The sequence below is a fragment of the Rhinolophus ferrumequinum genome, chromosome 5, assembly GCF_004115265.2.
Source record: "Rhinolophus ferrumequinum isolate MPI-CBG mRhiFer1 chromosome 5, mRhiFer1_v1.p, whole genome shotgun sequence".
NCBI lineage: Eukaryota > Metazoa > Chordata > Mammalia > Chiroptera > Rhinolophidae > Rhinolophus > Rhinolophus ferrumequinum.
Genome location: NC_046288.1, coordinates 5,304,580 through 5,327,367, shown reverse-complemented (window position 1 = coordinate 5,327,367; position 22,788 = coordinate 5,304,580). Strand labels below are relative to the sequence as shown.

At 35.3% G+C, this 22,788-nt stretch overlaps 1 protein-coding gene across 14 annotated transcripts in view; it reads left to right on the top strand.

The window, feature by feature from the left end:
- The window catches only part of PARD3 (par-3 family cell polarity regulator), a 609,985-nt gene that overhangs the window by 274,334 nt on the left and 312,863 nt on the right, over positions 1 to 22,788 (top strand). For all 14 annotated transcript variants that reach the window (XM_033105853.1, XM_033105850.1, XM_033105852.1 and 11 more), the window contains one exon: positions 20,780 to 20,911. In XM_033105853.1, the coding sequence (XP_032961744.1) occupies positions 20,780 to 20,911 (132 nt within the window). The remainder of the gene's footprint in view (positions 1 to 20,779; positions 20,912 to 22,788) is intronic.

The window sequence follows — 22,788 nt, the reverse complement described above, 5'->3', positions numbered from 1 at the left end:
TCTGTTCATGGACAACCCCCTTGTTAGCTTTTTGCATGTTCTTTCAGGGATATTTTACACACATGTAAGCAGATAGTCATACTGGCTCAGGAGGTACAGTGAAGAAATTATAGCGTTATGGACTTTTAAAGTTGAAAGTGGACTCCATGGTCATTTATTTTTGAATACTCAGTTGATAGTTCTGTCTCCCTCCAATGTGTACTGTCTAGTCTAGAATATAATATTTTGTTCTTTGACCTAATTTATTTTGGTCCATGACCTTCTTATTTAGTCTAATGTATACACTTTATTTTAGTCTGCTTAGTTAATTTTTTGCAATTTGTTTGTGAGGGCTCTTGTCATACACTTCTACAGAACGCTTATCATTCCCTTCTGTCATATTTCTAAGCTTTTACCCAATGACCGTTAACCATGTTTGTGATTTTCACTGCTGAACCTATAGAATTGTTACCAGGAAATGACATTGAACTTCAGCTCTTCATCTTCTTGAAGGAATGAATTCAGTCAAGAGACAGAATTTTGTACAGAATAAAACAGCCAGAAGTTTATTAGCTAAAGACAGTGCACTCCGAGACAGGGAGCGGGCTGACCCAAGGGAGGGAAGCAGCCTCGCCTTACGTTGCATGACGGCTTTTATTTCTGTAGGTAGAAGTACCTTCCCCTCTCCCTTCTCTTATCTCTTTCTCCCCCTGAGGTGCCTAGTCCTCTGGCATTTAGCCGTGCATTTCTTTGATTTAGGGGCACGTGTAAACACATTCCTTAAGGGTATGTGTACACCTGGAATCCTGCTGGGCAGCTGCAAGGGGTCGTGACCCGAGTAGCAGCTGAAGCCAGGGGCTTTCTAACCGGGCTAAGTCTCTCCTTCTGCTCATTTCTATCTACCTACCTACCCCATCAGAATAAATGCTCAGTAAATGTCTGTTGAATGAATTTAATAAACCTTTTTCAATGTTAGCACAGTGTATATTGAAGACACATTTTGAGCATATATTGAGAAATGTGGAATTATACTAATCACATGTTAATATTAAAATGAATGTAGCTTGCAATTTGCTTGATTTATTTGTTCATCTACAAAAATACTTGTTTTAAATATTTCTTTTAACTTGGTTTTACATTTCAGCAAACTCTTTGCACTAATTCAAGTAAGAAAACAATTTATGTGATACATAAGTTTAAAGTGAGAAGAATCTATAAGGAGAAAACGGTGTACTGAAGTCTGATTTTTTTTTTTTTGGATTAGGGGTTTAACTCTAAGGCTCACTCTTCTGAAACACTTTATTATTGAAAGTATTTTCTCATTGAGATTAGCTTGAAATTGTACAAGGCTTTATTATGCAGTAGACTGTCCAAAGAAGCAGAATTCAGTTTCTGAATACGCCTCATGACATTTAGTTTGTTCAGAACAGACTTAATTTACACTGGTATTCATAAATGCATAAACAAGTCATGTTGGAGGTTTAAAAAAAATTCATTACTTTTTCAAAAGGTTTTTACTTAGTTGAAGGATAGTAGGTCAGAAGTCATTGAGGTAATCAGTTTTTTTAAAAACTTATTTGACATCTTGGATGTGTGAGTCAGCTTTAGTTGCAGCAAACAGAACCACAGTCGCTATTTTAAACGTAAAAGGACTTACACTTAAAATATTTTTCTCAGAAAGTCATTGAAAAGGCTTGGAGAGCAGGACCTGAGCTGGGCCTCAAGAACTTGTGAACAATGGTTACTACACATGTGGCCTGCCCAGGGAAGAAGGAGGGGTTGCATTACGGGGACCTGGGATCTTCCTCCCTGCATCTGCCCCTTGGACACTGCCGCTGTGTCTCCAAGTGTGCTCACCTTGCTGCTTATCACCTGTGAAGCTGGGAACTAAACCCAGAAATGCCTCAGAAAACTCCGTCATCTTCACAGCTGTACTTGCCAGTACCAACAGCCTAAGAAAATTCCCTATTTCACAACCATCATTAAATCTCAGACTGTTGAAGCCAGATGGGCAGAATGTAATTTGCATCCAGATCCTTATCTGCAGGGGAGCTGGGAAGTGGACTTCAGCCTCCCAGCCTCTGCAGCATGAGGAGGCTGGGAGGCGAGGAGGCGAGGAGGCCAGGAGGCCAGGAGGCCAGGAGGCCAGGAGGCCAGGAGTCAGGCTGCAGGAGGGCTGAGGTGCTCACTCCAGTGAATCACATCCACTACCCTGACTTTTTGTTTCACATAACACATATCTGTCAATGTAAAAAAGGGGGGGACACTAATAGAATAGAACAAAATTAAATTATCTATAATTCCCAATCTCAGCAACAGTCAGTGTTAGTGAACAAACACACACACACACAGACACACACAGACACACACACACACACAGTTGGGAGCCATACTGGGTTTATATATTTGCATCCTGATTATTTCTACATTTTGTTCATATCATAGGGATTTCCCCTGGTGTGAATTTTATTAGAAAATATTTTTAATGAATGCAAAATATTCCACTGATAGCGTGTACACTAATTTATTTATCATTCTTCTATTGTTAGACATTAATACATTTTCCATTTTTTCACATTATAAATATCAGTGCTGTGAGACAAACTTGAATATAATTTTATTTGTTTTAAAAATGGTGACTTATTCAACAAGCTCTTTCCCTATTTAGAGTGGCATTTCATGTAGCTAAATGCTCTGTAGGAAAGGCCTTGATTTACATTTATATCTCTAGATGAAATCGTATTCACATACAATACTCGGAAAGGGTGTTGTGTAATGAATTTGGCTTTTGAATTATTTTTGGCTTTACTTTTCAAATATCAATTTACTAAAATTGCTCTCTAAATTTTAGGGTTCTTATATTTTAGTCTGAGAGCTTTTTAACAGTATATACATAGCTGACTAAATTCTATTTTATGTTGTTATGAAAAGATCTGTTCTTTTTCTTTCATTTACTTTTAAATTTTTATTTGTTTATTTCCCGTTCCCTGCCTTCCTTCTCTTTATTTCCCATCTGCCCCTTTGGTAACTATCAGCTTGTTCTCTATAGCTCTGGACTTCATTCTGTTTTGTTTTATTCATTTGTTTTGGTTTTCTTAGATTTCACATATGAGTGAAATCATATGGTATTTGTCTTTCTCTGAGTTATTTTACTTAGCATAATCTCTAGGTCCAACCATGTTGTCGTAAATGGCAAGATTTTGTTCTTTTTACTGCTGAATAATATTCCATTATGTGTATGTGAGAGAGAGAGAATATGTTACATCTTCTTGATCCATTCATCTGCTGATGGACAGCGAGGTTGCTTCCAAATCTTGGCTGTTACTAGGAATGCTGCAATAAACGGGTAAATACGATGTTTTTGAATTAGTATTTTTGTTTTCTTTGGATAAATAACCAGAAGTGGAATTTCTGGATCATATGGCAGTTCTATTTTAAATGTTTTTGAGATATCTTTCTACTGTTTTCCATAGTTCCTGTACTAATTTACAATCTCTCCAGCACTGTACAAATGTTCCCTTTTCTCCACATTCTCGACAGCACTTGTTTATTTATTGATCATAGCCATTCAGACTGGGATGAGGTGATATCTCATTGCAGTTTTAATTTGCATTTCCCTGATTATCGTGATAGTGAGCATTTTTTCATGTCTGTTGGCCATCTGTATGTCCTCTTGGGACGTTTCTCCCAATTCAGGTCCTCAGCCTATTTTTTTAATTAGATTGTTTTTATTACATTGTATGAGTTCCTTATGTATTTTGGATATTAACCTCTTTTTGGTTGTCACATTGGCGAATATCTTCTCCCATTCAGTAGTAGGTTGTCTTTTCATTTTGTTGATGGTTTCCTTTGCTGTGCAATACCTTTTTAGTGCCATTTATTTTGTTGCCCTTGGCTGAAGAGACATATCCAAAAAGATATTGCTAAGACAGATAGATGTCAAAGAGTTTACTGTCTATGTTTTCTTCTAGGAGTTTTATGGTTTCAGGCCTTACATTTAACGCTTTAATCCATTTTGAGCTTATTTTTGTATATGGTATAAGAAGAGGGTCCAGTTTCTTTTCTTTCTTTTATTTTCTTTTTTTGCATACATGTGTCCAGTTTTCCTAGCACCATGTATTGAAGAGACTGCCTTCACCCCATTGTATATCATTGCCTCTTTTGTTGTAAATTAATTGACCATATAAGCGAGGATTTATTTCTGAGCTCTCTGTTCTATTCCATTGACCTATATATCTGTTTTTATGCCACTACAATACTGTGCTGATCATTGTAGCTTTGTAGTAGTTTGGTATCAGGGAGTGTTATATCTCCCTCTTTGTTCTTTCTTTTGTGTTTCCATATATTTAGGATTAGTTGTTTTAATTTTGAGGAGAATGCCATTGGTATTTTAATAGGGATTGCATTGAATCTGTATATTGCTTTAGGTAGTAAGGATATTTTCACAATATTAATACTTCTAATCCACAAGCAAGGTATATCTTTCCATTTATTTGTATCTCATTCAGTTTCTTTCTTCAGTGTCTTAAAGTTTTACTTCTAATCCACAAGCAAGGTATATCTTTCCATTTATTTGTATCTCATTCAGTTTCTTTCTTCAGTGTCTTAAAGTTTTCAGAGTATAGGTCTTTCACCTCTTTGGTAGAGTTTATTCTTAGATATTTTGTTTTTTGATGCAGTTGTAAGTACGATTGTTTTCTTAATTGCTCCTTCTGGTTGTTTATTATTGGTGTTTAGAAATGTAACATATTTTTGTATGCTGATTCTGTATCCTGAAACTTTACTGAATTTATTTATTAGTTCTAATAGTTTTTTAGTGGAGTGTGTATTAGGGCTTTCTATATATAGTATTATATCATCTGCAAATAATGGGATTTTTCCTTTTTCCTTTCCGATTTGGATGTATTTTATGTTTTTTCTTCATTGATTGCTATGGATAGACTTCCCATGTTTTCAGTATTCAGAAAGGATGCTTAGAGGTAAACATATGTGCTGATCAGTATTAAATTTATTTCTTTTGAGTCTGTTGGCACTTAACCAATGCTGGACAATTTCAAGATGTTATAAATCCTTATGAGTGTGTAGTGGCTTATATTTTCAGTGTAAACATATGGAAATAAATTAGCTAATGGTTGGTTCATAGTCTTGCGATCCATTAATCTAATGGTTAGAATAAGTTGACATTCTTGCATAACTCATATACAAGGTTAACTGATTTCTATTCTTTCAAATTGAATAAGCAAAACAAACAGTTTTAGAATAATGTCACCAATGAATTAAAATCTCTTCTGAGCAGGAAAGTTCCATTCTGGTATGTTAGAATGCTACCATGTTGAACTCTCTCCTATGGTTCAAAACCTCAGATGAGAGGTGGAGTCTTCCAAGTTAAGATAGTTATAATATCTCGTTCTGCTGTTAGTTTAGAGGACAGTGTAGGCAGATTATGATGCTACTAAGCCAGATGAAAACTTGGAGAGACAAAGAGTTCTACGGGCTTCTGGATTTCTTAAATTTTTCATACTTTTATTTGGAGTTGAAATGTAGAAGGGACGAGAGTCTTGGCTTTTTTCATTGTTCTTTGGAACACTTACTCATTTCTGTTTTTCAGCATTTTGTGGATGACTGCCTTTTTCAACTCTTTTAGAGAACATTTTGTTTGCACTTTATATAGAAAGTATCTTGCTAGAAAATGTATTTTCATTTGAGATTTTTACATATGCTTAATATTATTTCATCTTGGGAAAGAGTATTTCAATCAGTGTGAATACTTAAATCATTTTACCACCTCTTTAGTCATCCTTATTAAGTTGGTGTCCCTGTGAATATAGAATCCAGCGAGTACATAGAGAGTGTTTGATTCATTCCATCAAGAACGATGTAATGAGGCACTTATCAGAATCAGCCTACCATGAAGTTTCAAGGGTAAAGTCTGCGTTCTATTTCATTATGCAGTAGTTATAAGCCATTGTTCCTTTCTCCCAGATAATGAGAGGTGTTGCTTTTCTAAGTTAAATTTGTCCTCCCCCCATCAAAAAAAAAAAGGAAAGAAAAGAACATAGGCAGATTTAGCATGAAAACTGGATCTTGACTAATTTCCAAGAGGGATTCATACCTGATTAGGGAAAGGAAACGAAAGTTATAAGAGAACATATTTCATTGGCATTGTTAGTCCCCTTCTCCCAGGAAAAGAAAGACCTTGGAATGTTTCTGACCCCCTGGGCTTATTGTTTCTGTTTGATTTAGTTGGTTGGCATGTTTGATATTTTTTCCAATGTCCCTGATACATGCGCACTGTTGGAAGAGATACTGTCTTAATTATGTCTTTGTCATCTTTCCTCCCATTTCATTTAGAAGAGTTTTGAGATCTTCTAACTTAAAAAAAATATATTTTTATGAACATTTTTGGTAGTATATTTTGATTCCTAAAACTTCTTTTTTCTGGTAATGACTATTTGCTCTTTGTATTTATAAATAATGGAAAGTATAAAGAAGTAGGTAAGCAATTTGTAATCTTGAAGATGAATAGTATTGGCAATTTGGTGTATTAACTTCAGGATTTCCGTGGAGTATAGCTCTGTATACAGTGTTTCCCCGAAAATAAGACCTAATCGGAAAATAAGCCCTAGCATGATATTTCAAGATGACATTCCTTGAACATAAGCCCTAATGCATCTTTTGGAGCAAAAATTAATATAAGACCCGGTTTTATTTTCGGGGAAACATGGTAGCTCGTGGTTGTCCTTATTACCAGGGAGAGAATCATCCAACAAATATAATTTTCTGCATTTTTTTCCTAATTTGTGTTACATTAAGAGCATTTTCCTATGTCTCATAATATTGATAGCTGGCAAAATGTTCTATTCTGTACTGATTTTGTTTGGGCAGTTGGTGTTTATTTGGTGATTTTTCTGCTGCTTGACATTTATGTTGTCATCTCTGATTATTTTCTTAGAATAGTAGACTTATTTCTGAAGTAGACTTATTTGACCAAGGAAATGAACAATTTTAAAGCTAGTTGATAATTATTTCCCACAAAATTCTTGAATAATAAAGTGATGTATAAAGCACTGTGAGAAGCCCTAGATGGGGTGAGCAGGGGATGAGAGGGGTGACGAGGAAGACAAAGAAGCAACTGGTACTGTTCCTGAGTCCCAGAGCTTAATGGTTCCATGTCTCTGTACCAGAATCACCTGTGAACTTTTAAAAGACGAAATACATACACTTACACCAACAAGTTCCATAACTCACTTTAGGAAATGTGTGTTTGTTTATTTAAAGATGCTGTGTTGATTCCAGGGCACAGCATTTTCTTTGAGAACGTGAGTCTATCTGAAAATGGAAAATGTGAATGCCTGTTAAAAGAGGACAAATAAAGTATAATGGTTCTTTTGAGATGCCTTCTTTTTAGGCTAATTTTTCTATAAAAACAGAATAGAACCTGGAACCATATTGGATTTTGTGACATTTCACTTCTTTTCACACTTAGATAGCTCAAATTTATCATTTTCAAATGAAAATCAATTATAATGATCTTTTTTGTCTTTTAAAAAAAGGTATTACAACAGCCTACTGAGATATTTGATACTGTTCTATCAAAGCAAAACTAGAACAGGAAATATTTTTTCTATATAGAAGCTGTGATATAAATAATGTTTCTATTTTCCCTCTATGGACAACTCCCCCCCACTCGGCCATCTTATAGTTTAAAGTGCATTTGAACATATAGGGTTTAGAGAGCAAATTCTCAGTATCACGTATGAAGTCATCAATGCTAATTCACACACAAGGAACCTCTAGAAAATGCCTACTCCCTCTTTTGTTGAGCGTGAGAAAACTTTGGCAGTTGATATGCAGACAACATACTAGCAATTAAAATTTACCTATACTCCATGCTACCCTAAAACAGCTGCTTGTTCGTTCATTCGTGCATTCATTCATTCATTCATTCATTCATTCATTCATTCTAAAATGATATTGTACATTTACCTTTTTCTGTGCTTCCTCATCCTCTCCTCTATCCGTTGGCTTCTTAGTCTCTGCTTCTTCTCATTTATTCTTTCTCATGTATAAGGCCAGTCATATTGATAAATTTGAATATACTATTTTATTTTTAGACTAGTACACTTGACCAATTGGCTCTTGAAAAAAAGTTGTCTCTTAGTTATTTATGAGCCAAATAACTGCCAGCTTTAGAGTAACCATCTAAAACCTCAAAGGATTGGCTAAGATAGTTCTTTAAAAGCACATGTTTTTTTCTATGAGAGACCTATAGCTGTGTTTAATTTTCTGGGGCATTAGCTTCAGGAGAGATCCAGCTGAGACCTAAATCTTAGACTATTCTTCTGAAACGTTTGCATTTCCTGGGTCGACCAAAGGTTGTTGACACCAATTCTACTTCAACAGAAGTGCAGAATTGGGGGTGTGGTGAAGGGGGACACTTTATTTAGTGAAAACAGGTTAATTGTGATACAGTTCAATTGTGAAACAGCTCAGCTGTGGAACAGGTTGGCTATGTGACAGATCAGTTTGCAAACGGGAAATGCAACCAGGTGCTGCACTGAGGCAGAGGTAAAGCTGGCTTATAGAGAGACTGTTTGGTTCATTTCTATGCAAATGAGGACTTCAACTCTGTGCAGTTTGATTGGTCCAAATAGCACTGTCCTGGTTGGTTGGCATGGAGTCACTCTGATTGGTTGGTAAAGATGCAAATGAGGTTATAGCTGTGCAACTCTGATTGGACAGAGAAGATGTCAGTTGTATTTGGTTGAAATAGGATTCCAGGAACTCCTTTATGAGGATTGGCTCAGATGGCAGGAGCCCATTGCAGTAGACTTGGCAGCCCGGTGTGAGGCTTTTACCTGAAGCATGGAGAGCATGAGAGGCCTCTGTTTATCAATTTGAGCCCAATTTAGCCACCAGGTGTCCCTCTTAACAGCCACATATATTCTTGGGGTTGACACCTGATAAAGGCCTTCTATTTTTCATATTAAAAGATCCTAATTTGAATGCAGTCTAGTTTTGTGCTTTCTGTAAGAGATGGTTATTATAATCACTGCTACAATAGGCCAACTTCAAGTGCCAAGCTCACCTAGTCTGAATTGTTAATAACCTAGTTTCATCTATTTTTGTGCTACATTTAGGAATATAATCTATTTTCACATGCTTTAAATATTATAATTTGTGCCCAAATTATAAAATCCTAAGGTGCTATTGGCAAACTTTTTGAGCCTGGATGTGATATTTTTAGAGTTCATAAACCACTCCAGGAATATCAATTCAAAATAATGCCAGAATTCTTATAGAGCACCCTCAAAATTACATATAGTACAGAGAGGAATATTACACCTGTTTTTCTGGACTTGGGGGAGAGGACCAAAACATGGTATTGATTCAATTGATTCAAATATTTTGGACCCATTTCGTCTTTTTGATTTCTATTTTTAATTTTTGATACTTGAGCTTATAAACTTACTCTGAGTCATGAAGTTAGATATAGTCGCTTCATTTTCTGTCATTAACAAGAAAATTGTAAGATGGGATTGCTTGGGACTAAAGCATCTGGTATGTGCATGTCTGCTGCTCTGGTAGCCTTGGTTTTAATTTGCAGGTGTTCTAGGTGCCATCATGTTCTGGGCTGCTTTTGGAGAACTGAGTTTCAGTCAGGGTCTTTCAAGGTGTGGGTATAGAAATGGTTTCCATTTATCCCATCTCTAAACTATATCTGTTTTAGAAGTTTTGATATTTCCAAGTAATGATAGTGATGTTGTTTTGAGTACTTGCATCTTGCCAGGCACTATGATTGGTGTGTTACATGTTCTGTCTCATTTACTCACCCTCTGAAGGGTACGTATTGTTGCTATTCCCATTTTATTGATGAGGAAGTAAAGCCTTGAAGAGTTTAAATATCTCACCTAATGCCTAAACCAATTGTTAATTTGATAAAGTTGTGATATGACGACATGAACCTAAATTGTCCAGTTTCAAAAATTTTTTGTTCTTAACAAGTATGCCACCCACTTCCCATGTAGTTAAATGTTTTAAATTGTAAAATATTACATAATAACTTTATCATATTTGTCCTTTAAATCTTTCTGTTAGGCAATCAAAATATGAATAGAAGAATAATGGCATAATTTTTCAAAACCTCACCAAGTCTATGTATTTTAACACCTTAAGTAAAAATATGATAGCTTCATTAATATTACTTCTAATAATTAGTTAACAACTCGTCTTAATTTCTGTCTCCTTTTTTGGGGGAATTTTTTTGTTTGTCTCTTTTCTCTAATATCCAGGTTGATGTTATTGTTATTGAGAAAGTATATACTTTGCCCTGTTCTTGATATTTTATGTGTGTTGCTTAAAGTAGCATAATAACAGCAAAGTAAATAATGATATAATCGGATTATAACCCAAAGATCAAAGTAAATATCCACGAGACTATACCAATATTAATAAATGATTGAATAAAAATTAAATGGGGGAAAGGGATAAAAATCCTTACAGAATTACAAATAAACTGTGTAATACTTCTTCTCCAGAGGTAAAGTTTAATTTTCCTCTCGAGAACTGGTTGCATTTAGTAGTTTGTTTTCAAGGAATAGAGGATGAGATGTGAAAAATACTAACTTTATAGTAGAGAAGTGGTAGACCAACCTTATTAACCAAGTAATCAGGGTTGCAATCACTAGTGATACGTCATGGCGATGTCATGTCGTGATGATGTGTGTTACTTCACCTCAGTGGAATTTTTCCCAAAAGTCATAACTTCAGTGTAATCACAAGGAATCTTCAGACAAACCAAAACTGAAGGACATTCTACACAATACTTGACTATTGCTCTTCAAGAATGTCATGGTTATAAAAAACCAAGAAAGAGTGAGAAACAGTCTCAGGTCATAGGAGACTGAAGATGCATGATGACTAAATGCAATTTGGGCTCCTGTCATGAAACAAAGACATGAGTAAAACAAAACAAAGCAAAGAGACTGGTGAATTGCAAATAAGTCTTTAGTGAATAGTATTGGACCAGTGTTGATTTCTTAGTTTTGACAAATATGCCAAGGTTATATAAGATGTTAACATTGGAGGAAGTTGGGTGAAGAGTATATAGGGGTTCTGTGTTATCTTTGCACCTTTTATGTAAACCTAAACTTTTTCCAAAGTGAGAAGTTTTTGTCTTTTCTTTTCAATCCAGCTTTATAGGGTGGTTGTATCAACCACATTTTGTGCCAAGAATCAGAGATGGCAGTTGATGCACAGATAATTGAACATACAGGACTAGGAGTCAGCCACAGGGCTCTGAGCCTTCTGACACATCCGCTCATTTCCTGAAATATATTTTTCTCTTTGGAAATGAGTTACATTAAAAGTTCTCCAACTGGTTTTATTGAATAGCGATTTATGGTTGGCACTCTTCCCCATGACAAGTCTGAATTTGAGACGTGCTTACCAGTTTTAAGCATACTGCATTCTCATAGCTGGGTAACTCCCACTTTTGTCTTTAATTTTTGTGGAGACATCCTGGTGCAACAGCTGTTTTATTTCTACTTCATTCAGATTATTAAGGGATTTTTTTGGGGGTGGGGGTTTCGACAGTAATTACTCAAAAATTTCTCAGAATCACATTTTTAAATTATAACTTTCATTTATTCTTTGGGGACTAAAATAGTTTCCTTGACAATTAATATCTTGCTCAGAGAATATGTTTTTTGTACTGATGGTGTTGAAAAGAAGGATTTAATCTTTAGAAGTTTGGGCCATCAGTTTCTTTACGCTAAATGCTTCCTGTGTGGAGATGGAATTCTCCAGAAAAGTTATTATTATTGTATGAGAGGCAATACGTAGGATGGGATTATGATAAGTGAAAATGAACATTTTCAAAAATGTATCTGTGGAGATGGTTTACCTGAGGGAGCAATTTCACAATTAAGGGGAGAACTTTAAGAAAGCTAAATTGTCGACTGTACCTAGGGACTTCACAGAAATTAGCCAGTTCTGCTAATCTACCCCGTTTATTGAAGTTACGATTATGAACTGAAAAGTCTAAGAAGGAAATGCTAATATTTACATTGGAAAGCTAGTTATATATGGTGCAAATTTCACGATTTACAAATTTTTGTAATTTCTTTGAGTATATATATATAAATATATACACACACACACACAAAATATATTGTTTTAAAATTAAGGTGAAAAATATTTAGATAGATAAATGTAAGATTTGTTGCATATTTAGATAATGTGTAAGACTCGATATTTTGAAATTAGGCAACTACTGTAAATATTTTACATTCTCTCCCCCATCCCTAGCATCTGTTCCCTTCTTCTCTTTGTATACTATGCGAATTGCTTCCAATGCAAATGCTATTGTTATTTAGTTTTGAGATATAAACATGTAGAGTTCTGTGTTTTAGAAAGAAAATGGAATATGGATGGGTATTTGTTGCCTTTAAGGTAAGAAATAGGTAACACTTTGTAAAATATTTTAAAATTGTTTCATATTTAAATTTGCTTTTCAAAGTCAAGCGCAACATTAGTGAAATGTTGCTCTTCATCTTTTTCGTGGTTTTAGAAAATGAGCCAGGTTCTTCAAAATGTAATCTGACATGAAGTATTTATATATTTTGTTTTTTCCTCATACCGTTCCCCTTGGTTGAAGGTGGCCCATTTTCTCTATCCCTGACATTTTCTGATTGTGGAATGCTTATGGCTATAGGACAGTTAAATGGTCATGTTGGTTTTTATGAAATACTGTGCAAGAAATAAAATGGGAGCTGTTGTTGTTGCTGCTTCCCTTTTAGCTCTGTTCCTTCCTTCACTTCTCAGAGTCCAGATGGAGCTAACATTTTTGTAATTTGACGAAATATTAAATTTACCTTGCCATCTACATTCTCCCCACCACCTTATGTTTGTTTCCTTTCTTCTGATACAGGAGATGGTCCTAGTTATACCTGGCAAGAGATCATTGTAATTTAAAACAATTTTGAAACAGACATTTGGCTCATGATTATTCCTTATGACTATGTAGTATTTATTAAAGAGCCAACCGTCTTTAGTGTGAATATAATTTGTGATTCGAGATTATGTAATGGCTTTGCCCTTCTTTATCTACAAGATCTCAGGAGATAGTTTTCTGTGGGAGGGGATCACTGTGTAGGAATGGCTGTATATCAGAAATTACCCAGGTAAACTATAGTTCCTGGTTAGATCGGGAGTGAGAGGTTGGAAATCCTATTACTCAGAAATTGGACATTGAAAGTGGGTAATTATAACCATGGGAACTGGTTAGTCATCCTAATCTGCACGGAACATTTGTCATAACTTCTCTGAACCCATGTCTTCTTTTAGACATTAAGAGGTTAACCTGGATGTTCTCTAAGTTTTTCCTTCCAGCTTTAAAAGTCTGTATCTAAAGTTTTTCATGGCATTCTGAACTGTGGAAGTGGGTTAGGGACAACTGGGGAAATTGGTTCAAATAAGTAGCCTGAATGAGGCTGAGTGTTGCTGATCTGTCTCTTCTTCGTGGATTTCGTGGGCTGCCCTAAGAGCAGATCTGGTGGTTCAGAGAAATCTGCCTTCTGATGCTCACCTCTGGAAACATCGTGGCCTTTGTAAAGTGACCTGCTTCTGTGAGAGATTTGACCAACCTTTTCTCATATCAGATCCCTTTATGTTCAGAGCCCGATGCAGATGCACATTCCAGGGTTTATTTCTCTTATCTCATAGGAAGACTGGTAACAAGGTACTGGCCAGTGGTAGGTATGTGAGACACATCTACAATGCTGTGCTTCTGGTTTTGTCAGCATTATCAACCTCAAAGATATGCTGTATGACAGGAAACTTATTTGCAAAATTAATCATAATTCTCAAGTTATAATTCTCAAATAATACATATATATTAAAGAGAGTTCCAGTGTGATTTTTATTTTCTGGCATATTGAACATACTTGAGTTTTCCATTGATCTAAATGTAATTGTGTGGCCTAGAAGTGATTGAGCATGTATCATGAAGACTGGAAAAGACATGAGTTCAGACATTTAGTTCAGATTTTTCAGGCCAGAATGAGTTTTAAGAATTATGTACCCTTAACATTTCAAAGGAAAAAAAAAACTAATAAAACTTGATGTACATGCTGGAAGATTTTATTTTGTACATTAATAAAAGGAAAATTTGCTTGGGTAAAGTACTAATTCTTGTTCAAAACTTAAACTCACTTTGTAAAGGAGATTAAAATAGACATTTAAAAATAAAAATATTTATTATGGAATTTGAGCTACAGAGATACTATAATAATAAATGGTTTATCATTCAAGATCTCAGGATTTTGACCGTTTCATTTAAAAAATTTTTAAAAGTTACAATGTTAGTATAGTCCACGTCCCTTGTTGCATATTCTATCACACTTTAGTAGACTACGTGTCTATTACTAATAGACAAAATTTTACTACTAATAGACAAAATTTTGTTTTGACAAAAATGTACGGATGTTCTCATTTCCTCTTGTCATAGTTCTGCTCAGAAGTAGAAACAAATTTATAAACACTTTTTCCTTTGTCTCTTCCATTCTCATTAATAATGATGAAGAATGTGGAAGAAAGCAACTATGGAGAATGAAAGTGAGACGAGTGCATGTACCAGTGTTGATGCTTATTGACAACAGGAATTACAGCCAATATGGAAACTGCTTGACATCAGATCAGCAACATTAGGCATTACATGTAGGACATGGTTCACTGTGGATTTAAAATAATGCCTTTCAGTTTATTATACTTCAGAATAGCCATGTGTGTAGGATAAACAGTGATAAATATTGTATTTGGATTAAAATCCTGTTTATTTAAAAAAAACGTCTTAAGAGGCATTGGTTTAAACGGATAGGGACTAACTTTCTGCCTTTGTTTACATGTGGGTTATCAAACCTGTATTGTTTTGTGTGAGTTGATTTATCCGCCCCTCCCCCCAATCCATCCCCTCATCTTGTTCTCAGTTATTATCTAGAGGATGATTTAAAAGTCAGAAAAGTACATAGACAACAATCCTATTTACAGACCATTTTATAGTTGTTATCTTCTCCTAAACTTTAGTTTTGGCATTGCTTCCAAGGTTGTGCTCTGATGTAGCCATTAAAAGGCACAAAAGATGAACTGGCCGCAGAGAGGGAAGTGCGTCTGCTACATTGACTCATTATGATTACTGATGATTTCAGGAAACGTCATGTAATTAAAATAAATTGTTCTTAGCCATAGTTACTATTTTCACTTTAGTCTCATGATAGCAGGTTAGACATCCTGAAAATGTTGCTTAGTTTTTCTGTATCCTTTCTTTGGTAAATAATAAAGCAGAAAACTGGATTCTTCTCTTTGACCACAATCGAAAAGTTGAAAAATGCTATAAATTTAAAGTCTGAAAACCACATGTGAATATTTTAAAGCAGAGGATGCATAGAGGATGCAAAAGTGAAATTTATATGCATCGCATATTTAGTATTTCAAAATATAACACGGTGCCTATTGATATTTTAAAAAGTGTTTGGAATTTTTACATTAAAACAGTGAAAAGGTACCTGAGTTTCCTATGCTAATACAGAAATATCCATTACTTCTGTAATGTTCAAGGAATATTCCTATATTTCTGCAACATAGGATGTGAGCGTGCCAAGAAATCTGACCATCAGCTAAATAGCTGTTTCTGAGAGATAAAGCCTTGGAGCTGCAGCTTAGCCTGCCAGGAATAAGCTTCTATCCCAAGGTATTGGTGGGTTCTGTGTGATTTTTATTGAATTGTAATTGGCTTGGGGAGGGTTGAGCGGGGAGAGAGGACAGTTCCTGTCCCTACCCTGGAAGAGATTTATTCCATAGCCAGGGTACTGCTACCAGGAGCAGCGAATTAATATGCATTTCTCAGCCTGGGTGGCTTTTGACACCTGATGATGTGGCAGTACATTTAGATGATAAGAAAAATCCCTGATCACAGCAGGAACATCTGTTTTTTTCTGGCAAGAGGAAAAGTTTCTTACCCAGCAGCAAAGCCGTGTGGCTGTTTGGGGCAGCCTCATAAGTGGAGGATTAATGTTATAATTAAAAAAGAAAAAAAAGTATTTCCTTATGGTATTTTTCTTAAATAATCTTCTTGATAAAGTGCTAGTAGCTTTACTGGAATAAATTATTTTTTTCATTAGCAAATGTAGTGATCTTTATGATTTTGCATATTGGTACTACTGATAGATTTTTATAAGTATAAAGAAAAAGGTTTGTATTTTTGCTTTGAAGTTTACCAACATACAAATTGGAGGCATTAATTTGATCATAGAATAAAATCAATTTAAAATCACATTCTTCAATTTATTATAAATACCGCTCTAACTTGTTGCAAAAATATTAATGGCAGAAAATTTGCTGGTTTTGTTTTCTGTGTAGGTTATGAAATAGAGGTTTTACAAACATATTTAACTTAAAAATTTTGACTTTTTTGTTTTGTAGTTTAGTTTGATGCATGTAAAATGAAGATAGTCTTACATAGGCATAGTTGAGACTATCATAATTTAAAAATCATTTACACTAAACGAAATGTTTCCAAATTGAAAAAAGAATGTACTGTATACATTTCAATTAGAAACAAGCATATATTGTGAAGTAGAAAACATATTGCATGTTATGGTGTTTATTAATGCACTCACATTGTAAGTACAGAATTACATCGTTATAGAGCTATGCTCTCCATATGTACTTGATTTAAGCTTTGGACAAAATTATCAGCAAGATCATAGCTGAAATGCTAGTAATACCTACATGATGCTATCAACAAAATGACATATCTGTTGTATAGCGATTAATAACAATGTATCTTAGAAATTCTTCACTTACCTTACAGTGACTGAAGATTACTGTAATTTATTTTTCACACATCACAAATAAATTAGTATATGAACTCGTTATTGACTTTACCATAACAGTGCTGAATTAGGAAAACATTTTTGTTACGAGGGGTTAATGTCAGTTTTATTTTTCTTATGAATTAACTTCTTAGAGTTGAGTCTAAGAATATAAAATTGTATCACAGTATTTTTCAAGTAGAGTTCAAAAGGACAGACCTTTTGGTCTGTGGCCCTTGCATTTATATGATTACCTTGTGGTGGCCTCCTCCATGAATTACATGTCATAATTGATGTACACGGATAAATGTCACACTTCTTTTTAGATGCAATTTGAAATCTCATTTTCCAGTCATTGCATACGGTAGGTGTGCCATTACATTGAAATAGGCATATAACAATGGTATACATCTTTTAGTATAAATTTAAAAGTACAATTACTACTTTTCAGTCAGAATACATTTTCACTGGTTTATCTTGTTACCTTTTAAATCATTCCCTTATCAATTTTTTAAAAAAGATTTATTGGGGAATATTGGGGAACAGTGTGTTTCTCCAGGGCCTATCAGCTCCAAGTCAAGTCTTTGTCCTTCAGTCTAGTTGTGGAGGACACAGCTCAGCTCCAAATCCAGTTGCCGTTTTCAGTTTTTAGTTGTACGGGGCATAGCCCACCATCCCATGGTGGGAATTGAACTGGCAACCCTCTTGTTCAAAGCTCACCCTCTAACCAAATAAGCCATCCGGCCGCCCCCCTTATAAATTTTTAAAACAACTTATGAAGTGTTCTTTTCAAGTGTTGGTCTTCTGAAACCATATGAAAATAGGAAACATATGTAATGTTCCAGATAAACCCATGTACGCTGGTGTGGGCCACTGAGGTCAGTGCTTGGCTCTGAAGGTGAATGCTGAGCTGCTGCCCAAGTTTCCCTGTAATAATGGAAATTGCAATTTTAAAAATTAAACTGAATTTAAAGTTAGAACTATAGCTAGAAGAAAAACTAGAATATAGTGGTAACAAACAGCATGGCCTTATTAATTCTTTTGAGAATAGGGACTGCTTCTTAGAGAAAGCAGCCTTTGAACTGGGTGTTGAAGAATGATAAGTATTTTTACAGAAGAAAGGTTGTTTCTTGGGAGTTGAGGCCCAGAAAGATCATGAGTGAAGGTGAAGAGTGGCACAATAAGCACAGTTGTCTGCAGGTTCCCCTGGTCACCTGTAGTGCTTGTCCCAGGTGTGATGTTACCTAACATACATGGTAGAAAAATCTTTTGCGGGAAGCAGCCTAGATTGTTGTTGGATAAGATAAGCCAAGCCAGGTCGTTAGAAGGGTGCTGTGATTCAGCTGAGAGACAAGTTGGTCCCCAACTAGGGTGATGGCCAGACTAAAATGTTGGCAGAGAAGAGTGGGTTACCAAGATCTAGCGACTGTGGGGATTAGAGAGGGAAGAAAGAGGTGAAGAAGATTCTCTCTGTTTTTCAGAAGGGTGCCAGAATTGATGAGTTTCATTTTGGATCTATTGATTTTTGAGGTATCTTTTTGACATCGCGTTGGAAATTTAGATCATGAATTCAAGAAAAAGTTTAGCATTGGTGACCTGTGCCTCGAAGTTTTCCGGAAGGAGGCTTTGCAATTGTACATTTTTGTGAGCTTGCGCAGTGAGACAATAGTAAGCAGTCCATAGGTAGAGTCAGTCAGCGATAGCCATTTAAGGGAAGAGGAATAATGACAGATTCAAAAGAAATCAAAGGGAAGTAACGGTAACTTCTCGACACCAAGAAAAGTGACAATTTTGTGGCATCTGGTTTCTTCATTTTTAAGATATTTTTCCCTTTTGCAAGTGGTATTAGGTTACTATCCATTTTACTGTCTACTTTTTACTTAACAGTTTCAGCATCTATTATCTTTGCCTGAATGAATTATTTCATTAGGAGTTGAAAGTGGGGATTTAAAAAATTTTATTAATTATTCTGTTTTTACTACTTGGCACTTTTCTGAAAATACAGGCTTCTCCTCACCTACTGCCACTATGAGATTCTCTGAAATACAGTTTTTATTGAGAAACAGAATAGATGTTTAATATCTTTTGTTTAATTATTCATTTTCAAAGAGTTGGTGTAGTAATTGCCTTAGAAGTGGAAAATGAATAGAAAAGCCTGGTCCCTAGCCAGTGGTAGTTAGCCCCAAGATTCTTGACATAAAAACTATACCTGTGTTTCTCCACACTTCCAATCCTTCTCTTTGTGGACATTTGAAGTTCTGTTATTAATACATTTATCTAACATTTTTGACTTGAATTTCTTGTCAGTAAGTTTTATGGACTATCATGTGAAACAGAGAGTTTTGCTTTGTTCTGAAGTTATGTTCAAGTCTTAAGGAGGAGCTCGTAGTATTTGGAGATACAGTGAACTTTGGTTTCTTCATTTGCTTCATTTTTTTTCTTTAGATTTTGTTTATGTCCTCTGCTTATTTTACAGTTTAGACATTCCTATGTGCAAGGTCAGTCCCGAATCCCCGGGCCTGGAGCGGCATCTGAATCTTACCAGCATTTCTCCCGCACTTGTGTTATGCTCCATGACAGCTTTCTTCAGCTGCACTAACCAGAAATACAGTTTTTCTAGTAAAAAGTATTTGCTGTTAATGTTTAGTACTACTGTTGAGTTTTAAAAGTTTATTTTCTGTAGGTTAATTAAAAAAATACTTATAGAGTTTCATGCTAAAGTTAATACTGGTAAATATTTATAGATTGAAAAATTTTTTTCATATGTCACAGTGTTGACATAGGTCCAAGACTATCAATTCATTTTTAAGTTTTATTCTCTGATGGAATTCATGAAGGAACAAAAGACAATCTCCTGGTCTATTGCTAAGGTCTGTACAACAGAAACTTGTTATATTACACTTCCATGTTTCTATGTTTGTATTTGCTGCTCATGGTCTAAGTAATGAAGAATCAGAATCAATCATGTGTATAATATGCACAGCCAGACGACCCTCAGCACAGTTAGTAAGGAGGATGTTTTGCTACTTCTCGTAAAGCGGGACACTGATGTAAGTGGGTTGAAGTGAGGTTAACATGTTTAATTTGTTCTTGTATGAGATGCTTAGATTTAGTTTCTGAGCTAAAATGTTTGATTGTCCTACCTTTGAATTTCTAGCCTTCTCATTTTTTTTCTGAACATTGAAATTAAGTTTTATAGTTCCAAAGCCAAAGGAAGTTATTGTAAGTTATTATTTAAAAGAAACACCCAGTACCATTTGGTTGCCCTGGGATATATTAAATAAACATTTATTAACTAGGTTTTTATGGAAAGCTATCACTTGTCATAAGCATGTTGGGGTGAACAATTATGTGTATTATGTACTATGTATTGAGATAAATTAATATTTTTCTTTACTTGATATTTGAATTAATGCAGCCCAGAGGGTTTTAAGTGTCTTGCCCAAAGTCATAAAACTACCAAGATTTAAGTAAAGAGCATATTCATTAGTCTTCCTTGTTTTAAACATTTTTGGTAAATTATAGAAACTATCTCACAATATTATGTTCTGTTATAAGACGAGAAAGAAGAAAAGAGAAAATGCCACGATTGAGAGATAGTGAATGTCTTGTGTGGAAATACTTTCTGTTTTCTGGTGCATATACTTGGCCTGGGATGTTGATGGGACGGAGTGCAGAGTTACCTGGATTTGTCTTCTTGTGGACATAGGTTGTGGCTGCTTCCAGCCTCCATCCCTGGTCCTAGGCAGGTGACCCCATTTCTGAGGTCTAATCTGGATGAAATGTCCTTAGTCAGCTATTTTGTATGAACTAGTAAAAATAAATATGTAGAATCATTTTTCTGCTACATTTGACAAACCAGGTGCATCATGAATTTGCAAGGTTTGTCTGGAGTTTTACAAGACAACTTTTTGTTTCTTTTTTAATAGAAAGATGAAAACTACAGAAGCCTCCCTCGGGATACCAGTAACTGGTCGAACCAGTTTCAGAGAGACAATGCTCGCTCGTCTCTGAGTGCCAGTCACCCAATGGTGGACAAGTGGCTGGAGAAGCAAGAACAGGTAACATAAATGAATCCTTACACATGCGTCATTGGTGTAACTTCCTAGTCCATACCCCAAAATATGTTTCCCTCCCTTACAATGATGATTAAAGGTAAATTAGTCTAACAGACTTTAGTTAAGTAATAGGCTCTATGTTGGAGTTTGTTTAACATTAATGAGGAATATTTATGTGGTGGCCCCTGACCAAAGATTTCTCATAAGCAGTTGTGAATATTTGCTATAGATTCTGAATCACGACTTCAGGGCATGTTATGTGGCTAAGGCATAGAGAGATGTTTGGCAGAGAATAATGCAGTTTATGAGTAGACTTTCAAGACTATTCATGGGTTCTTCTCTTCATTCATAGGCAGTGAGTCAAAGGATCTGAAGAGGCAAATTAAAATTTTCTGTTACACCTGACTTCACTTTATAAGAGAAATATATACCATAGTATTGATTCATAATTTAGATTATTTGTCAGGTTTGGGGACGTATCCTTTCATAAGTGTCAAGGACCTATTTTTTAGGCTTATAAGTCTTCAGAATTGTTTCGTTCACTCTGCATGGTAGCCACCTACAATTCATAAACTCAGAATAGTTTTCCACTGAGTATAAATAACGGCTTCCTGTCTTTGGAAGAACGACTGTGCAAAGTTGTTACATCACTGTTAGAGAAGCCTTTTCTTCATGTGAAGACTGAGAATTTATCCAGGAAATTTTGATGTATAAAAAATAAATTCTTCCAGTATTACTTTTTAAGATATTCATTATACATTGTTAGTCACAGTGTTTTCTTTGTATGGCAATGCCAGTGTTTTCTTTACAGTTTTAATAGTTTTGATATTAAAAATCCACTTTTTGGTTATTTCATTACTTATTTTCTTAAAATGTAGATATGGATGGAAAACTAGTGCAGTACTCAGTGAGCATGTTCTGTTGTTTATCTGTCCGAGTAATTTCTAAAATTATTAATAATTGTATTGCTTAGATACTGGAGTAGCTATTTTTCAGTTTAGATTAATAATATCAGTGGAAAATACCTGAAGTGTTTTACTTAATCTCAATCTATGTTTTATAGCATAAACCTTCTGAAATAATTTTGTGTATGTGAGGTGTTCGAATATGAAACAATAAAAAAGGACAGTTTGCCTTTGATACCACTGATGGTAAGGCAAAAATATGATTTTTATCCTGTAATAAATGTTAGCATACAGAAACATTGTGTGATAGGAGTAATTTTAAAATAAAAAATGGAAGTTCTACTTAGGAAAAACATAATTTTCTCAAAATAATATAAAAACTAATTGGTGTTATTATCTCATTATCACTTTGAAGAACATGTTTTTAAGGTTTAGATAGTTTAGCATCAGCCTAGAGTCAGACTGGCTGGTTACTAGCTATTTATTATATGAAATTTGATACTCGATTTGGACATGTTGGTGAATTTGTCCACAGTTTCCTCGTTTATCAAATGGGGATCACCATAGAACCTGCCTCAGATGGTTGCTGTCAAGTGATGCAATACATGCCACGGAGCTAGAAGCATGCCTGGCTAAAACTGGCTGCTACGTAATACTAGAAAATCTAGACTGCATAATGAGAAAACGTTCTTTACTCATTCACAAGGGGCCTGGAGGCAGGGAATGTTGGCGGTCCCATTCGCAGCTCCGGATCTTACTGAGGAATCGGATTCTCTGTCTCTTCTGGGAGCCTCCACAGGGCTCCTTGTCCCTAACTGCCAGAGCCCCAACCATCACATCCTTGCGCAGAGGAAGAGGAGCAGAGCCTTTTTCTTCTTTATGGCTCTTTGGACAGCAAATAAACCTTTCCCACAAGTTGCCACCAACAGATGCCCCTCCTGGTTTGTTATTGGGAATTGCATTACTTGTCTGCCC